General features: G+C 39.1%; 1 protein-coding gene across 1 annotated transcript; it reads right to left on the bottom strand.

The window, feature by feature from the left end:
* Window positions 1-357: 357 nt before the first annotated feature.
* On the bottom strand, window positions 358-14,252 carry PTPN1 (protein tyrosine phosphatase, non-receptor type 1). Its single transcript, XM_009697177.1, has 8 exons — window positions 14,159-14,252; window positions 12,290-12,390; window positions 10,203-10,301; window positions 7,304-7,441; window positions 5,603-5,812; window positions 4,718-4,879; window positions 3,831-4,066; window positions 358-1,077 (listed from the first exon to the last, which is right to left on the bottom strand). The coding sequence occupies exons 2-8, from the start codon at window positions 12,323-12,325 to the stop codon at window positions 870-872; spliced, it is 1,089 nt and encodes a 362-aa protein (XP_009695479.1). The 5' UTR covers window positions 12,326-12,390; window positions 14,159-14,252; the 3' UTR covers window positions 358-869.
* Between the last annotated feature and the right edge of the window lie 2,854 nt (window positions 14,253-17,106).

Below are 17,106 nucleotides of genomic sequence, written 5' to 3'. Positions count from 1 at the left end.
ACCTCTCCTAACCCAGAATATAAAAAGTAAAAACAGCTTTACAAAGGATGGTGCAATGTAAATAGGCGTATGTGCAAGTAGAGTGCAACAAAAGTCAATGAGGAGATACACTTATTAAAACAAAAAAAAAAAAAAAAAAAAAAAGAAGAGCTTGACACATTGGGATACCCTGAGCAAATGCAGAAGCCTGTTTCTATAAACACATGTAAAACAATAAGCTCTTTAAGAACAGTTATGCCAAGATTAAATATATCAATACCACAGGCACTGCCCACAACTCAGTTTTAATGATGAAGCAAGTTAAAAAAACAAAACAAAACAAAACACCAACCACAAACACCGCTCCCCCAACACCCTCCCCTTCCAAAAAGACTACATTCCTCAGGGATGTGGGGTTCTTTTTCTTTTTTTGGGAACTCGTCAATATAACTCATGTATTTGGTTACAACACTTGGAGAGTACAAGCAAGTTTCACTTGTGCCTAGTTTTTCTGAAACAAAAGAAAAAGAACTGGCTTTTTATAAAAGGCTAAAAACAACAATGTGTTGTAATTCTATTATTTAGTTTAAAAAAAAAGAAAAAAGAAAAAAAAGGAAAACAGACTATTTGGCATTTTCTCTGCTTACTCCTGAATATTTTTAAGGCCCTGAGATTAGAATATTATGTTCTTGGGACCACAGGGCTAGATAAAACCCTAGTGCATCGATTCTCTCTTTAAGCCCTAACCAAAGTTCCGGCCTTTCAACCTAAGATCTACCTCCACTGAGACAAGGCTCACACGCCTCAGTTCGCTTTCTTTCAGAGAAGCTTATTACAAACCGATCAAATCGTTGGTGTTTTCTGCAGGGTCGATCTTGCCGGCACGTCCATCAATGAAAACACACCCTGTAACAGAGATAAGCTCCTGCCGTGAGGAAAGTGAACATACATATATTCACTAGAAATGGCTTCCAAGTTGTCATCATGTTCTCATCGTCCTCTTCGGAGTTTTCTGACTTCATTGACTCTTCTTTGTGGGGTGGGAGATGCAGGTTTTCACCAACAGTTCTCCTCCGAATTTCAGTGTCTTGACTAGTGCTTAGGGACAAAGAAAGAAATATTCAGTACTGGATTCTCCATTTAGGAGAGAAGCCATGGGGACTCTCCAAGAGCATGGCCTCACCCCCTGAACATCACAGACAAAGCTGGAAATCTCTTGCTATCAGGAGCCGTTGCAGACGACAAACCAAAGCCAATGACTAATTATTACAGTTCTGGCTGTTCAATTACAGGTTTAGAACTATGCTTGTCATCAAAAGCCAGGCTTGGTAGTATTTTGTGCCCTCTAAAGAATAAGCTGACTTAGTTGTGAACACCACCTGCTTCCACTGCTCATCACAGATCTGCTACCTGCACTGAGACAGGCAGTGAACTAGCGCAAGTCAAACCTACGTCCAGGTCGGGAGAACATTAAAGTTCTAAAATCAAGCACCTGCCCAAAAAGTCAGAAAATGATGGAACTGCGGTTGCTTGTGGAGCTGTAACGAGTGGCTAAATGCATTGTAATAGCTTTTAATGATGGAACTGAAGATGTCCCCACCTTTAATACTCTTTTAACATGGTTTTGTTTCTAGATGCTGGACCTCCATCCTGTTGGCAGTATAATGACACCCAAAGAGGCTTCTTAACTGAGCAGGAACTTCTGCATCTACTGCACAACTTCTTCCAGCTGAATTTTGAAATCAGAGCATCATCGTCCTGTGAGAACCAGTGGGGTGGTAACCAGAGGGCAGATGCTTTGCAAGGGGATTTCGTAGACATCTGCTGACAGCTTAAGTATAGAAGAACTCAGGGATCTTCCGTCCCAGACACTGGAATATCTGGGCAGGAAAATAAATGGCTTAAGACGACTTCTTCCCTATCTCTGCCAGCACAATGTCCGTTTCCTACCCCCCCATTTCCTCCAGCCTCACACTGTTCCACATCCTTTAACATCAGGCTGCTTCTCTCCTCTCTATCCCTTCCCCCTCCTGCCTAGCAAGCTGTACTTTTCCCCTTCTAGACTCACTGTCCCAGACACGACGACAAGGGCGATGATCACAACGGAGGCCTGATCCTGCAGCAATAGTACTGCTATGGAATGAGGGAGCTCAGGCTTCAAATCCTGACCCTTCCTAGCACGCCTGGAACATGGCGTAACGTAGGATTTAACTTTAGCAAGGTAAAAGGTAGATGTCTAGTCCAAGGCAGCCTCTGCAATCAATGGAGACGGGCAGTTCCAGAGGATGACTCAACTCCAACTTTGGAGAAGGGACTATAATGAAATTAATCTGAGTCTCTGAGCTCTTCAGAGCTGGACATGTCTTATGTTCATCTATACTTAACTGTGTAAAGTATTTCCACGAAATCATTTACTCACTGAGAAGTTCAGATTTATACAGCTAATCAGAAGACACAAGAGACCAGCTTTAAATCCCTACTCTCGATTAGGTGTGGAAAGCATTAGCTGGCATCTCTCATCCCTCACAAATATTCTGGTAACAGAACTATATTGTTACCAAGGGAAGAAAGAGGGAGTGCTACCATTGCAATTATGTCCTCCTTTTGTAGCTAGGTGTCCCTCTGTGTCTATTCCCATTTCCCAGATTTCCTTTATTTTTAGTAAAGATTTGAGTGTTTCACTTCCAGAATCTCCCCAATCAATTAAGAAAAATCCTGATCAAAACATTGTTTCACGTTGAGCAGGGAAACGCTTCCGTTTTCTCTCCTTGCCTCCGGCAGAATTCAGAGGGAGACAACAGGTTCAGCTCAGGGTCTCAGCCTTTCTGCTATGTGAAATTAAGAGGAGGTTTATTTTGAAGAAAGACAATTGGAAACACAACTGGAGATCTCACTGATCTCCAGTTCCCAGAGTCACACACTACCTCACTGGTTCAGCTAAATAAAATACATCAAGCCTGCCAGCTGCATCTGTTGAAAAGGCTCTAGTTCTGTGGACAATACTAAAACTTGGTATTTTATTCCAGTATTCCTATGGGAAGCTGAAGATGTTTTGTTAGGCCATCTAGTGCGGGAACATTAAACTTTCCCTTGATTATCTCTGGTGAGTGTAGGGGTTTCTAATTATTTTTTTTTTTAATTTTGATTTTTTTGTCCTGTGTGGCATTCATTTGGTTGTTCTGAATAACTCTAGTTAACACGCAGGATGCCAGCAACACCAAGGCATGCGGATTTCAACCAGTTCCACACCACTCTGATAAGTCAGGAGTGACATCTAGTGGTTACGCCTGCAGGAACCTTGCCTTCTCTGCGGTTCTACCGCTCGTGTACCCAGCATTTCTGCACATTTATTAGTCCTTGCACTTTAGGTTACAATGACAGGTAGAAAAGTTCTCTGTTCATGAACGCCTTCTACTCCCTTCATCAAAAGTAGCTTTGCTTGCAATTAATTTCAAATTTCTAAGTGTGGCTAAATCTAGTCAGCCTACTGTTCGGCTAAATGACTAATACCGCCTCCAAGTAGTGAAAGAGCTCCTCTGTAACTTAACATACACTGCATGTAAATCAAGACTAAACCACCTCATTATGCTGTCACTGTTTCTTTTACTCTAGCAGGATCTTGTAAGAGGCCTTAGCTTATGCATAAAGTTAAACGAACACCAGGATAAGACCTTTACTGAAAAGATTTTGAGTTGGAATTACTATTATACTAGCTCCATCAAGGTCTGTTCAGGTCCTCCTGTACGAAATGCCATTTATAAGCAAACTCATTTATAAGCAACCTCTCAACACCGTAAGCCAACTGGACAGTCTTCTTTGGACAGTTAAAAGTGGGAAACAAAATGAATTACCTGTCTGTGATCAGTGGCACAGATGAACGAGCTCTGCCATCTGGAACCATCTCTTCCACAGTGCTGACCGAACATCTAATCTCTTCCTCTACTACTTGATGTTTAGGAAAGAATTCCGTGTGTTCGTGCATCCTTCCATTGTGCATTTCTGAGGTTCGTTTTGGTGGTCTGGGAGGTGGTGGGGTATGTTCAGGTGGTGGGTCCAGGTCTTCATTGGAGAGCTCTTTCCACTGCTCCTTCAGGGAAGGAAAGGCTCTATTAAGCTTTTCTCTATTTCTGTTATGTAACTTTTAACTTTATTTAACTTTTAAGTTTAACATGGCAGGGTCTTTACACTCTACTTTTTAATTTATTCTTAGAGTGGCTGTTCATTTGCATTGGAAAAAAAGAAAAGAAAAAAAGAGACACAAGAACTCCAAACCTAAGCTACATCCAGTACACAGAAGACAACAGCTATAAATGCAAGAAATTTTAATTTACTCCTGGAAAATTTAAATAGCACAAAATAGAAGCTGCGTTACTAGAGTTCTGCTTACCGTAAATAAACCTGTAGGATTTAATCATAATACTTAAGCTTCTGGCATATTAGAAAATTTGTATTATCAAGGCCGATGCAGCCAGACTACACTGCAATTACAGTGTCAAAAAGTACACAAGGCCACCTGCTATATCACACGTACTTTTTTGAAGGTTCTTATATACAACAGTTTAGGTCATGACAGATTGTAAAGCACTGCATTTAAGAACCCCATAATATAAAAATTTATTGAAGCTGAAGGAAGCATGAAATTTAAAGTTCCTTTCTATTCTGTCCATCCCACACACCCGCCAAAGTTAAACCACAGTTGCAGCTCACTACATTAGGCTGTGCAGTCAATAGTACTCACTTGCACTGAAGCATCTCCCATGATGAATTTTGCCCCTTCAATAACAGCTAAGTAGGAGAAACGGAGCTGATCTGCTGTCTGTATGAGTCCCATTCTGTACTTCCTCATTTCTAGGAGAACCTGTTTAACGTCCACAGAAGAAGGATCTTTGCGTTTGTCCATCTGAAGATAAAAATTTGAAACATACTTTATGCTCTGATGAGATTTACTACAATGACTCATTTTGTAGTAGGGCCTTCAGACTACCCTCCATATTACAGAATTAATAAACTAATAAAATAAAACTGGTACCAGCAGCTATTTATTGCGTCTCAGAGAGGGTAAAACACACTGGGCCTCCAAAATGTTGTACATTTTCCCCTTTCTGTCTTTTTTGTTTTGAAAATATAGTTAGGAAAAAAAAAAAGGACATTTTAACCAAGGCCTGACTTCTTTGTATTAGTTGCTGTCACACAGTGACACAATAAAGGCAAGGGAACTACAGTTTTATCTCAAAGTCAGGACAATTTTTTCCTGCCTATAGGCAAAGTTGACTCTCAAAATGAAAACACACTAGATTTATTTTGTGTTGTTTCAGGTTAGTTCACACTCTTACTTAGCAGACATCTACTGTTTGGTTTTCTTTTTCTTAACCACGAGGGCAAAGCCTATCTTTGCAAATCACTCTAAGAACTAGAGACTTTTCTTCCCAGACTCAAAATGGCCAGTTCAGAACGAGATCTGCCTTGGAATAGACTCCCAAACCAGACTATGAGTAAGATAATGGGAAATAGCACACAGCAATACTTCACAGAACATACCACAGCTCTTTGTAAGCTTACAACAAACCATTCCTCAAAATAACTCTACAGAAATAGTGTATCATCTAGAATAAGTAGTTCTTACCAGTAGAAGACATGTATCAACCAAACAAAAAGTTCCCGATCTCCCGATTCCTGCGCTGCAGTGCACCACAACGGGTCCATGCTCAGGGTTAAGTGAGCCAGACTCTCTCACTTTGAACAGAAAATTGAGGAATGAAGCAGGTGACTCTGGGACACCAAAGTCAGGCCACGTAGTATAATGAAAGTGCAGAATCTCTCTAGTTTCCTGTGTCTGTAAAAACAGTATTAAGGAAGTCTTTTAGCTTGGACACACGAGTCAAAAGTATTCAAGGCACAGTTACCTACAACAATGTTCTAATCAGCAAATACAATTCCTAGCAAATAGTCACTTACATATTTAGACATTAGAGCTTTTATACCTGAACAGTTAAGAAACTAATTACAAATAATTATCTGTTGTTGTGAAGGTCTCCATTTTGAGCAAAGGAAACTGGGTAAGTAAATTTACACTTACAACATAGTTTAGTTTTTTCTGTACAGTTCATACTTGTATTGCCACAAAACAGCTGGTGCTACTGCCTTCCAATTTCTAATGACAGAATATCATTTGAACATTTCTCAGAATGAAGCACCTCAACTTACAGAAGCCCTTTACACTTTCTGCAGACAAAGCCCTTACACTATCACAGCTGTTCCTTTACAAGTTTGTTCTCAACCTGAAAACTTTCTTCCAAGACTACTAAACCATTGGTGCTCACACCCTCCTAGAATACTGAGCTGCAACCGTCAAACATGTCTATGGCAGATGTCATAGTTAATACACACCACAAACTACATCAACTAAATTCTTGCTCAGTCATAATTTAGTCAAATTCGTATCTGCTGTTTCATGTTTCCTGGCAGGATGAAGCATGCAAGACGCTAACAGATGAGCAAAGGAATAACTGTGTCTTCCAGTAGCGAGTAGTACCAGGACAGAAGAGAACTCAGGCTAGCATGTCACAATGTACACACCTAGCTCAGCACCATCAAGGACCTCAGACATTATCTTCCGTGATCTGCATTCAGTGAACATTAATGACGTTCTTCCTTAGCCAGTCTCCCCACAGAGCTTTAGATTAGCTCTCACTGCTCTAATACAGGGCAGTGTTGAAGAGGAGAGGAAGGATGGGAAACAGCTCGTATAGCTTCTATTTTGGCATTGTGCAAAAAGGGAAAAAAAAAAGAAAAAAAAGTTTCTTCTCTTAAAGCTAGTGGCCTGACGTTTGTACTGAGCTCCATACAGCTCGTTCCAGAACCAGGGCTAAAACAGGTCCTGCTTTCTGATGAAGACCATCAATGCAAAACCAGATTTAAGCCAAAACCTAAAAACAAACCTTAGAACAAGACACAGGCAAATAGGTAGCTTAAGTGACAGGAAGAGCAATTATTTCAGCTATAACACAAAAGCACTAGAACATCTGCTACGTGATGTTATAAAGGGTTCTCCGAAAGGTAGTGACCAACTAACCTTCTCACTGAGTGTATGACTGAGACATGAAAACGACTGTAGTTTCCCCAGATATGTTTCATAAATATTTAAGAGTTTAATTTCCACAACACACAAACTAGAGGCTGAAGTACAATCTCATGCAGAATCACCAATTCCAGAACAAAATCTGCTATAATTTGTGACTATCTTTTTCAAGACTTTTTTGATGAGGAGGCAAATCTCACCTCGGAGAGACTGAGGAACCTGATTGGTATTAGTTCCTGTACTTACTGTAAGGTTTTCCAATTCTAGCTGTCGTACTGTGTAATATGATTTTATATCTTCAGATATCAAAGTTAGTTTCAAGTTTGTATCTTCAAAAAGCATTTCTTTCTCCTCCTTCCGTGGCCAGTACTGTGCACACTTTATCTAAAAACAAATAGGAGACATTTATATGTCATTTATGTTTGTGCAAAAGGCAAGAAACACACATCCTTAAACACAACATTTTCTTAGAAGACAATTTCTTTATCTGTTTTGATTACAAGGAGGACCAACTCTAGTGTGAAGAATATCAGTCTTCCTTTATGTTGCAGAACCACATCTCCACTGAATCTTTTGTCAAATTATTTTGACCTTGATCGAATTCACAAAAATACCTAAGAATTGAGGATAGGTTTGTTTAGTTAGAGCTCTCTTTCTTCTACATGTAAGCTGAAAGAATGTGAAGCTACGGAATCTAATCAAAATCACCAAGGCCATTATTTATTTTAGCTCGTGTCAGAACAAACAAAATCTAGTAACTGTCTAATTATAAAAACCTCTCACAACACTGTGCCAAAATCTGAATTTTAGTCTACTCTGCATTTTATTTATTATCCTCGTGTCAAATATTTAAATTTCAAAAGAAGAGATAGATGTTAACAAGAGCAGAATATACTGTAAAAAAGTATTACGAATTCCACGAATAAGCTACATATAGAGAATTACAACACTGCTAATTTGCAAGTGTAATATCAGATGAGATTTTGGGTTACACCATTGACTCACCACAAAAATAAAAATAGCAGTGAGATAATTTTGATTTTACATCGCACAGTTTAAAAGTAAAGCACCAAACAAAAAACCCCTGCACTCAGCAACCATTCCCATTACCTACTTCTGAATTAATTCCAATTTTCCCAGTAAAGTTTGCTAGAGAGCTTGGTTTTGCAAAGAATGCTACATGCTAGGATCTTAAATGAGTTAAACAAATAGAAAAGTAGCACATTTTAGAGAGTGCAGGAAAAAACTGGAACTAATAAAACTCATCAGCAACACAAATAGGAAAGTCTGCAACCAAGTTTCTGACCGTTAAATCTAAGGATACTGTGACTGGGAGAACCGGCCTGCTACTTCTGTAGCACTAAGCACTGCTCATCTGAAGTGGGATTACGATCACCATTTGACCATACCTAAACATGCAGTAAGAATGGACTTTGGACACGGCTAATGCCTCTTTTATGAAAGGGCAAATAACATGGCTCTAAAGTTGAAAAGGAAGAATGATGAAAAAAGGTGATTTCTGACAGCATTTTAATAAGTAAGAAAACCCCTCAGTATTTTATTCATAGGAAGACTAACACTAGTTACGCTCAGAGTAATTCTAGTTTTTATTCAAAATACATCCTCTAGTTTATCGGGGTGTAGAATGCAGTTATAATTCTCAGCATTTTTTTTTTTTGTATTGTTAAAGAGACAGCAACTGGCTTTGTGTCTAATTTCTCCACCAAATGTGTCTGCAAGCAATATTTTGTTGGGCTCCGCTGTAGGTCTCCCACTGCTGTTTGCTGAGAAGTGTAAGCAGCCTGCCCTAAGGGATCACAGTAATTAATTTTGTTTAAAACTATTTGCAGTGCAGAGAATAAGCGGGAATGGTTGGAAAGGAAGAAACTATTGAAAAATATGGTTACTGCATCTCTTTTGAGGATTAAATTTTACTTGCACTACAAAAAAAGCAAAACACTCAAAAAATCAAGACTGCAGTTTATTAAAATACAACTCATTCCACAAGACTTTTCCTGATTATTGGGAATTCTTTCCTGATTATGCAAAAGCATGTACCACCCAGTTATCACTGGTGGATACCCAACATACCCACTACCCCTCCTCCAAAGTATCTTTATAGTGACTACACTGTAACATTCAACTTTAAATTGTGCATTTCCATCAGTCTTTAAAATTGTTTTTGCCTCAAATTTGCACAGCTGCCTAGTCTACTTTAAGGATGGCAGCTGTGGAATTAGCACACGGGCAGAACTCTGACCCATGGATGAAAACCATGCCTGATGGTTCCTGTCTTCTCTACCATCAGAAAGGCTGAGGCATTTCCTCTCAAGACAGCAGCTAGTCCACATGCCAGAGGAACCAAAACTTTTTATCTATCTGAAGGTAAGTTACTTAAAATAACCCCAATTGTTTGTTCACCTTATTGTTCCCCTTCATCTTCTGCCTGTCTTGTCTAATGTAAACTTCCCAAAAGGTCTGGACAGAACTTAGCCCACCAACTCGTCCTAGCAAGTAAAGCACTGGCTTAACAGCTGGTTCCACATCACCCAGAACATCATTGCTTAAGACATATATCAGGGGAAATACTTTCAATTGTACCTCCACCCTCCTCAGATCTCTAACGAATTTTGTAGAACAATGACACTGGTGGAGAAACAATGTGTCTTGGTGGTACATTTAATAATCAGAGCTCTTATTTCGTAAAGGAAACCTGGAGTCAAAGTGCCTCTCTAACTACTTCAAAACCATTTCATAATGCTTGTGAATGAACACTTGGCGTAAATGACCTTTGAAAGGTGCAATCCGTGTACACTGAAAAGAACTGCATTCAGATACCTAGGTTAGCAGCAGAGACCAAATATTCATTTGTGTGAAGTCACATTGTGTTCATGCCTTATTTCAGCCAAATTCACAACAAATTAGGACCTACAATTACAAACTGAATAATTTTCTGACTGCACTAAGATCTGTTCACCAGGTATTCATTTCTAGGCATATTTTCTTATATAAAATTACTTACGGTCATCTCCTCTCCCCTCCAATCCCCCTTCTTTAGGTTGGTTTTTGTTGGTTTGTTTTTTTTTTTTAAAGAAAAACCATAAACACACAGTGAACACATAGTTAGAACCAGGTAAGTACTTACGGATCCCTTTTCCATCACCCTGTTCAACATGACAACACCACGGCTTTTCTGTTCCCAAACCATCTCCCAAAAGTGACCACAAGTATTTGGCAAAGGTCCCTGCAGAGACAGAATCCCCAGAAATAAGCATTATTTTCTGTTAATGTCAGTGCAATGTTCCCCAGTAAAAGTTACTGCACTAGGCAATAAATTTAGACAAGTAACTTCTCATTTCAAACTGTAAAAAAATGCACTGATACAGCTTTAAGTTCCATTTTCCCACTACGAATTTACCCATGAAAGCATGGTTAATCTTTTCCTCCCATACTAACAGGAAGAGAGAAGTAGTCTCATTTGCAAGAAGAGAACTGGGAGTGAAAAATGCTGAGAGAATTTTCTTAGGAAAGGTATACAAAAGTAATGGGGAAATAAAACCTCATTGACTAACTAAGAGCAGAATTAACATCTATGTTAAACTATTCTGCAATACATCATTGTTATTCACAATGCTTGAAAATTACTGGACTGAATGGACAAACATTCAAAAGACTGAAACAATGCCAGATCAGTAACAAATCATATGGTTTTCTAGAATCTTCATGGATCTGCTTTGGGACTGAACAAAATAACTGCTTTTAAAGACTACTATCTATTCACAAAGTAGATTTCCTTACAGCTTTCTGTTTGTGCTATGTTCCTTTGCTATTTTCTACTCCAAAACCATTGCTCTGAATTTTGGGCAACACAGACCAGCATCGTTGTGTCTCTCGTATTTGCTCTCCATCACTTTGCTCAAACAGAACTGCAGGCCAGGGTCCTCACAAAGAATGACTGGATTTATACAAAGCCATTCAAATCCACTAAATTCAGGATCAGAATAGATAACTAGTACCAGTTAGCTGCACATTTGACTATTTCACGTACCAGTTCAACCCTATGATCAACCTTGTCTGCCGTAAGTGGAATAAGAGTTGTGTGCACAGAATCGTTTTCATATTGAACACTGTACTGTCCAATTCTGCCTTAGAATATTTATCCTTATTCTCTAGAAACAGGAAGGAAGAACTACCGCTTGAAAATATTAATCCCAGTCTACCTTTATCTAAAGTGTGGGAGGAAGGGGTAAAAAAAAAAAAAAAAAAAAGAAAAAATTAAAGACCAGGAGTCTCCAGGGAATGGAACATGTAGGACAAACACGAATTCTGGCACAGTTGCTAGCTCTCAGAGTAAGACAATTGGGTATCTGGGTATTTTAAAATTTGTTATATAGAAAGGTGTGGAACTCACAGATTCAGTGAAAAACAGCCACTTCCCTCCCACCCCCCAAATTCCCGTCACTAAAGTCTGTGTTCATAGCTTTCCTCTCTCACGTTAAAGATAGAAGCATCAGCATTGCCCAGCTTAAGACCTTTTGAAAGTCGTGTTATTAGGAGGTACATCACTTGTAAATACTACAGTAACATCGCTTTCAGAAGGACATTTAACAAGAAATACGTGGTGGAGCACACTGCTTATTTGAAACAGAAGATCAGGTGCAAGAAATTCCTTAATATATTTTAGTTAACTTCTGCCCCACTCAACATAACACATAAATACCCGTTATATTTAAAGTACGTTATTTCCAATAGGTTTTGAACAGCTTGAAGTTCATACATATCGTTCTGTAAATGTGAAGACCTCCCATTAAGTGAGGTTCACCTCTGTTCAGAGAATTTATCAGGCAACTTAAGACTAGTGGTCTGAAGTTTTTGTGCTGACCTTCCATGTAGAAGTGCAATCCATTTCAAAGACATCTAAATATTGCTTGTCGTAAGCCAACAAGCAGATTTCTAGAAGTATGTTAGCTTGTAACCTAGATGGGTCTAAAGTCAAATATACAAAGTGGCCAAAATACTCTACAAAAAGTCAGTGCTGACAGGAACCAGGAAGAAATACATAGCACTTCTGTAAAACTGTTCTATGTATGTGTTTATATATACACACACAGATGTTTATATACACTTAACTAGCTTTACAATAAAGAAAACAAACATAATAAGGCTAAAGAAAACCCATGAAAAACAACTCCAATCACCATATGGTTTTTATTATCCACTGCCAGCAATTACCTGGGTAAGGATGTAGCTCCTTTGGGCCTCTTCCATTTTTATCAAACTAGCATTGATATAGTCATTGTCACCTTGGTTTAGCTTAATTCGACTGTGATCAACTGCAGCATAATTAGAAAACACTGGTTAATGTATACGCAACACAGCACAATCCATGCACAACCTCATCAGATGTTAGGATCAAAAAAGCTGAGTCATCCTGAGGAATTAAAAGAGCTTAATCACAGGTAGCGCTGGTGCTTGTAACTCTGGAAATACAATATAGGTACTACAAGAACAGCACTACAGCAGAGGAGTGAACGTGTTGCACTCTGTCTTGCTAGAATGGAAGTATTTGCATCTGAACTAATCATAACAGTAATTTGCAAGCCAGATCATGGTGACCTATTTGCACAGTTATCAAGCTACTGTTTTTAAATAAATCTAATTACACAACTGCTTATCTTTTGCAGCTTCAACATTCAAAAGCAGCTTGTTCAAGGTTGTTAAGAGGTTTCCCTGAACATATATTAGACAAACAGAACAGAGACTTCTTATTCTTCTTACAGACATTTAGCTACTGTTCCCAACCCAACCACACCTTAATGTACAGAAAGAATTATCAAAATTCAAGAATTACAGCAAATGTAATTTCCTTGCTCTTTTGTTAGACTCAGCTTGCTCCACTAGGGATAAAAAAAACAAACCACCAACAAAAAAACCACATACAAGAGGTCCTACATTTTGCAAGAAAGCCAAACAGACTAGAAGCAGTATTTAGGTATCTAAAGGCAAAATGGAACCATTCGTTACTCACACTCCCAAATATTAGTTTGCTTTTCTAAGCAGTTCTAAGTGCAACATATTTTTCCTAATCAACTGCCCCAAAGACTTCAGTAACTTTTGAACACTACGTATAAAAGTTTTCTGATATACAATAATACTCTCATCTTCCAACAGAAGACGGACATTTGCCCAGTGACAGAGCTTATAGAAACTCTGCATTTAAAACAGGCACCAGTGCTGCACCCTTAAAGAGGGAAAGAAGTCCCAGAACAGGCATTGTCATTTAGTGCAGAAAAGGCAGTTTAGCAAACCAGCTGTGAACTTTCTTTAGTCTCCGATACATGAAGTATTATTTGCTGACCATTTAACTACAGTCCTGTACTTCCCTGCACTCTGTGCTTTTTCATTGTTGCAGTCTCTCTTGCACCCCAAAAGTACAGCATGCCAGGCACAGGCAAGCCTGAACGTTACTGTCTTCGTACAGGGGCTCATGGAAGGAAAGACAGGCTGCAACACCAAACCAAGCTGTGCCTTGTACAGACGATACATGCTCAAAGATGCACTTCCCACTAGAATAAGTAACGATCATCATTTCAGAAACACAGGTCTCACACTAGTAGTACCACCTTTGCAAATGGCCCCTCTTCTCTGTCCAGTTAGCTTACTAGCTTAGATTTATTTCTAGTAGTCACATGTTTTATGCAAGACTCTTCCCGATCTCCCAATAGGGGCAGATATGCTATACTGACTAGAAGGATGCTCTAATACGCATATTGCAGTAGAAAGGATACTTGCAATTTTACTAATGCTACTTCAGCCACCATTCTTCCTCTAGCGTAAAAACTGAAAGGTAAAGCAAGTTCCTCTCTTCAGATTTCTGCCCACAAATACAGAATCTACTGTATTCTGCTGTAGTATTAATCCTATGGATATAATGGCATCCTGTACAGCTATCTCATAAATAAATACATTAACAAAAATAACTGTCTTGGATGCATATCCATGTAACAGAAATCTTGTCCTCACAAAGAACATTTAGTTGTTAGAAGAAGTCATTAGAGGTCAATAGCCTGTCACAAACAACGGAAAAGAAAGTGTACTTACACGGGCTGACATCTCTGTACCTATTTCTATTTTTGTTTCTGGGATGTTTGGCCACTTTACATGGAAAATCACTGGCTTCATGCCTGATGTCCTGAAACAAACAAACAAAAAAATGTCTTAGATATGAATCCATCTAATATCATCACACCATTAGCTATTTTAAGACAAATACCCATTTGACTTCACATCTTCACATGTGGGAGTTCTCGACAGAAAGCACTCTGGGCTTCAAATGAAGAACTGAATTTAGATTTATCAGAATACAACACTAACATTATTTCTATGTTAAAATATTATTAGCTTACATAATAAAGTAGCAGAACATTTACCAGACATTATGCCTTTATGCTCCTAATGGAGCAAGGTCTCTGCCCCAAAGCGCTTTCATATAAACTGCTTTAAGCAATTGTTTCCACTATCAGTGAAACTATCAATTGTACTTCTGACTCAGTAGCAATTAGAAAACATTCACTGTGATGGAAAAAAACTTGTCTATCTCCCTTGGCACCAAACACACAAGTGAAGTGGTGACTTGTCTAAGATCACTTACATCTTTGTCTTGAGTTATCAGCAAGATGTCATAGAATCGTTATGGTTGGAAGAGACCTCAAAGATCATCAAGTCCAACCGTCTACTCAATGCCACCATGCCCACTAAACGCACTAAACCACGTCTCGAAGCACCACATCTAAACGATTTTTGAACACCTCCAGGGATGGTGAGTCCACCACCTCCCTGGGGAGCTCGTTCCAATGCTTAATGACTCTTACAGTGAAGAACTTCTTCCTAATATCCAACCTGAACCTCCCCTGGCACAATTTGAGGCCATTTCCTCTTGTCCGAGGAGAAGACACTGATCCCCACCTTGCTACAACCTCCTTTCAGGTAGTTGTAGAGGGGGATAAGGTCTCCCCTCAGCTTCCTTTTCTCCAGGCTAAACAATCCCAGCTCCCTCAGCTGCTCCTCATCAGACTTGTGCTCCAGACCCTTCACAGCTTTGTTGCTCTTCTCTGGACACGCTCCAGCAGCTCAATGTCCTTCCTGTAGTGAGGGGCCCAGAACTGAACACAGGATTCGAGGTGCAGCCTCACCAGCACTGAGTACAAAGGGATGATCACTTCCCTGGTCAGACTGGCCATGCTATTTCTGACATAGGCCAGGATGCTGTTGGCCTTCTTGGCCACCTGGGCACACTGCTGGCTCATGTTCACCCGGCTGTCGACCAACACCCCCAGGTCTCTTTAGACCGGGCAGCTTTCCAGCCACTTGTCCCCAAGCCTGTAGCACTGCATGGGGTTGTTGTGACTCAAGTGCAGGACCCAGCACTTGGCCTTGTTAAACCTAGTTAGATTTAACTGAAATTAATGAAAACTGAAGTAATGGATCTACTGCAGAACTGATACTCAATACCACAGCAAGTTTAAGAAATCCTCAGACAGACATTGTGCATACACATGAAGTGAACAAATAAACCTAGCCCAGAGGCCACTAAAAAATCATCATTAAAAACAAATTAGCGAGCTAAAAATTCATCTCCTTTCATTGGATGAAATTAATTTTGTTAAATATAGTCAACCAAACAAAGCAGAGTTTAATATTAATCAAGTTACCTGTCCAGATACAGATATATTTGAGCATGGTGTTGATCCACACCCAGTGTGACCAGAGAACAGGTTTCTGCACACATAAAGTCAGTGCATTTGGAGGGCTGCTTGTGATATACAGATCACCCGCATAGAAAGGCTGGGTACTCCTCTGTTAATAGTTTTAAATTAGCTCAGGCTCTGGTTCAAATTGTGGTAGCTTTCCAACATCAGAGCAGGAGGATTTTAAACCAGCTCAAAAATCTAATCCCTAAAATGCAGGCTAAACTGAACTGTTTTTCTGTTCCTCTCAGTTTTGCATAAAGAATCATGTACAATGCTGAAGATTTTTTTTTAAGTGGGTTATCTATGGCAGCTTATTACTTGTTCATCTTTTTCTACCCCATTATTCAGATATGTATCAATTTACACTGAATGCTACATGTCAAGGGAAGAGTTCTATTTTACATATACCTGCTCAAAATTAGTACAGTATTCTGAAATGGCTCCTCACTGAAATAAGCCCTGACATCAGCTGCTATCTTTTTATAACTTAACACATGGCTGCCAGTATTTCTGCTTATGAAGAATGCAGTCTGGAGAATATGATCTTGACTGCCACAGTCTAATATCTCAAACATGAGGCAGCTAAAGTGGGTGTTTTCATAAATTTGTCTCTGACACTAGGTTGGTGACTTTATATTTTGCAGGGGTTTGTTTTTCTTCTCTATTGACTGTACAGGATTAACAGCAGACAAAAACAGGGAACTAGGAAAAATGGTTTTCTAGATCTCTAACCACATTTCCCACAGAACGTACAGATGTTATTTTTTTTAAGTGTTAAAAAAACCCAAACAAACAAAAATCAACACAACCACTTCACCACTTAAGATTCATATTATAAAAACAGCAAAATGCAAACCAAACCAAAAGACCCTTATGCATTTTTGCTGTAAATACTGGGTTAAATTAGCAGCAGCACTAATCTACACTGTTTCCTTTCACAGCATTAACAAATTTGAAAAGAACTCTCCCCTCTTTTGAAAAAGGAAACAGATGAAATGCTTCATTACAGAAACAGAATGATACAAAGCATTCCTAATATCAAAATATTATACTTAAGCATACAAGTGTACGTGCACATACACACTACACCCAGCCTCAAAGAGTTCCACAGATTCAAATACCAACATCACGTACTTAAGGATCTGAAACTGGTAATTTATTGTTCAGTAAATAGACAGCTGGCCACTACCTCACTACCAAATATTAGATCTTTTTAAAGATGCTACAATGCCTAAAGGTACTGAAAGAATAAGGGAGTTCTGGGAGACACATAACTCCCATAGGCACAGAGAAAATTAA

Source organism: Cariama cristata, unplaced genomic scaffold (assembly GCF_000690535.1).
Source record: "Cariama cristata isolate BGI_N322 unplaced genomic scaffold, ASM69053v1 scaffold35543, whole genome shotgun sequence".
Taxonomy (NCBI): Eukaryota; Metazoa; Chordata; class Aves; order Cariamiformes; family Cariamidae; genus Cariama; species Cariama cristata.
The sequence above is the reverse complement of the archived record's forward strand: the minus strand, read 5'-3'. Positions and strand labels throughout refer to the sequence as shown.

Bases quoted from the DNA above. Each gene is read 5' to 3' on its own strand.
- PTPN1 (XM_009697177.1), bottom strand. From the start codon at position 12,325: ATGGAAGAGGCCCAAAGGAGCTACATCCTTACCCAG. The intron at 7,442-10,202 runs GTAAGTACTTAC...ATTTGTTTTTAG, and splicing joins GGGTGATGGAAAAGGGATCC to ATAAAGTGTGCACAGTACTG. The intron at 1,078-3,830 runs GTAATTCATTTT...TTTGTCCCTAAG, and splicing joins GTGCCACTGATCACAGACAG to CACTAGTCAAGACACTGAAA.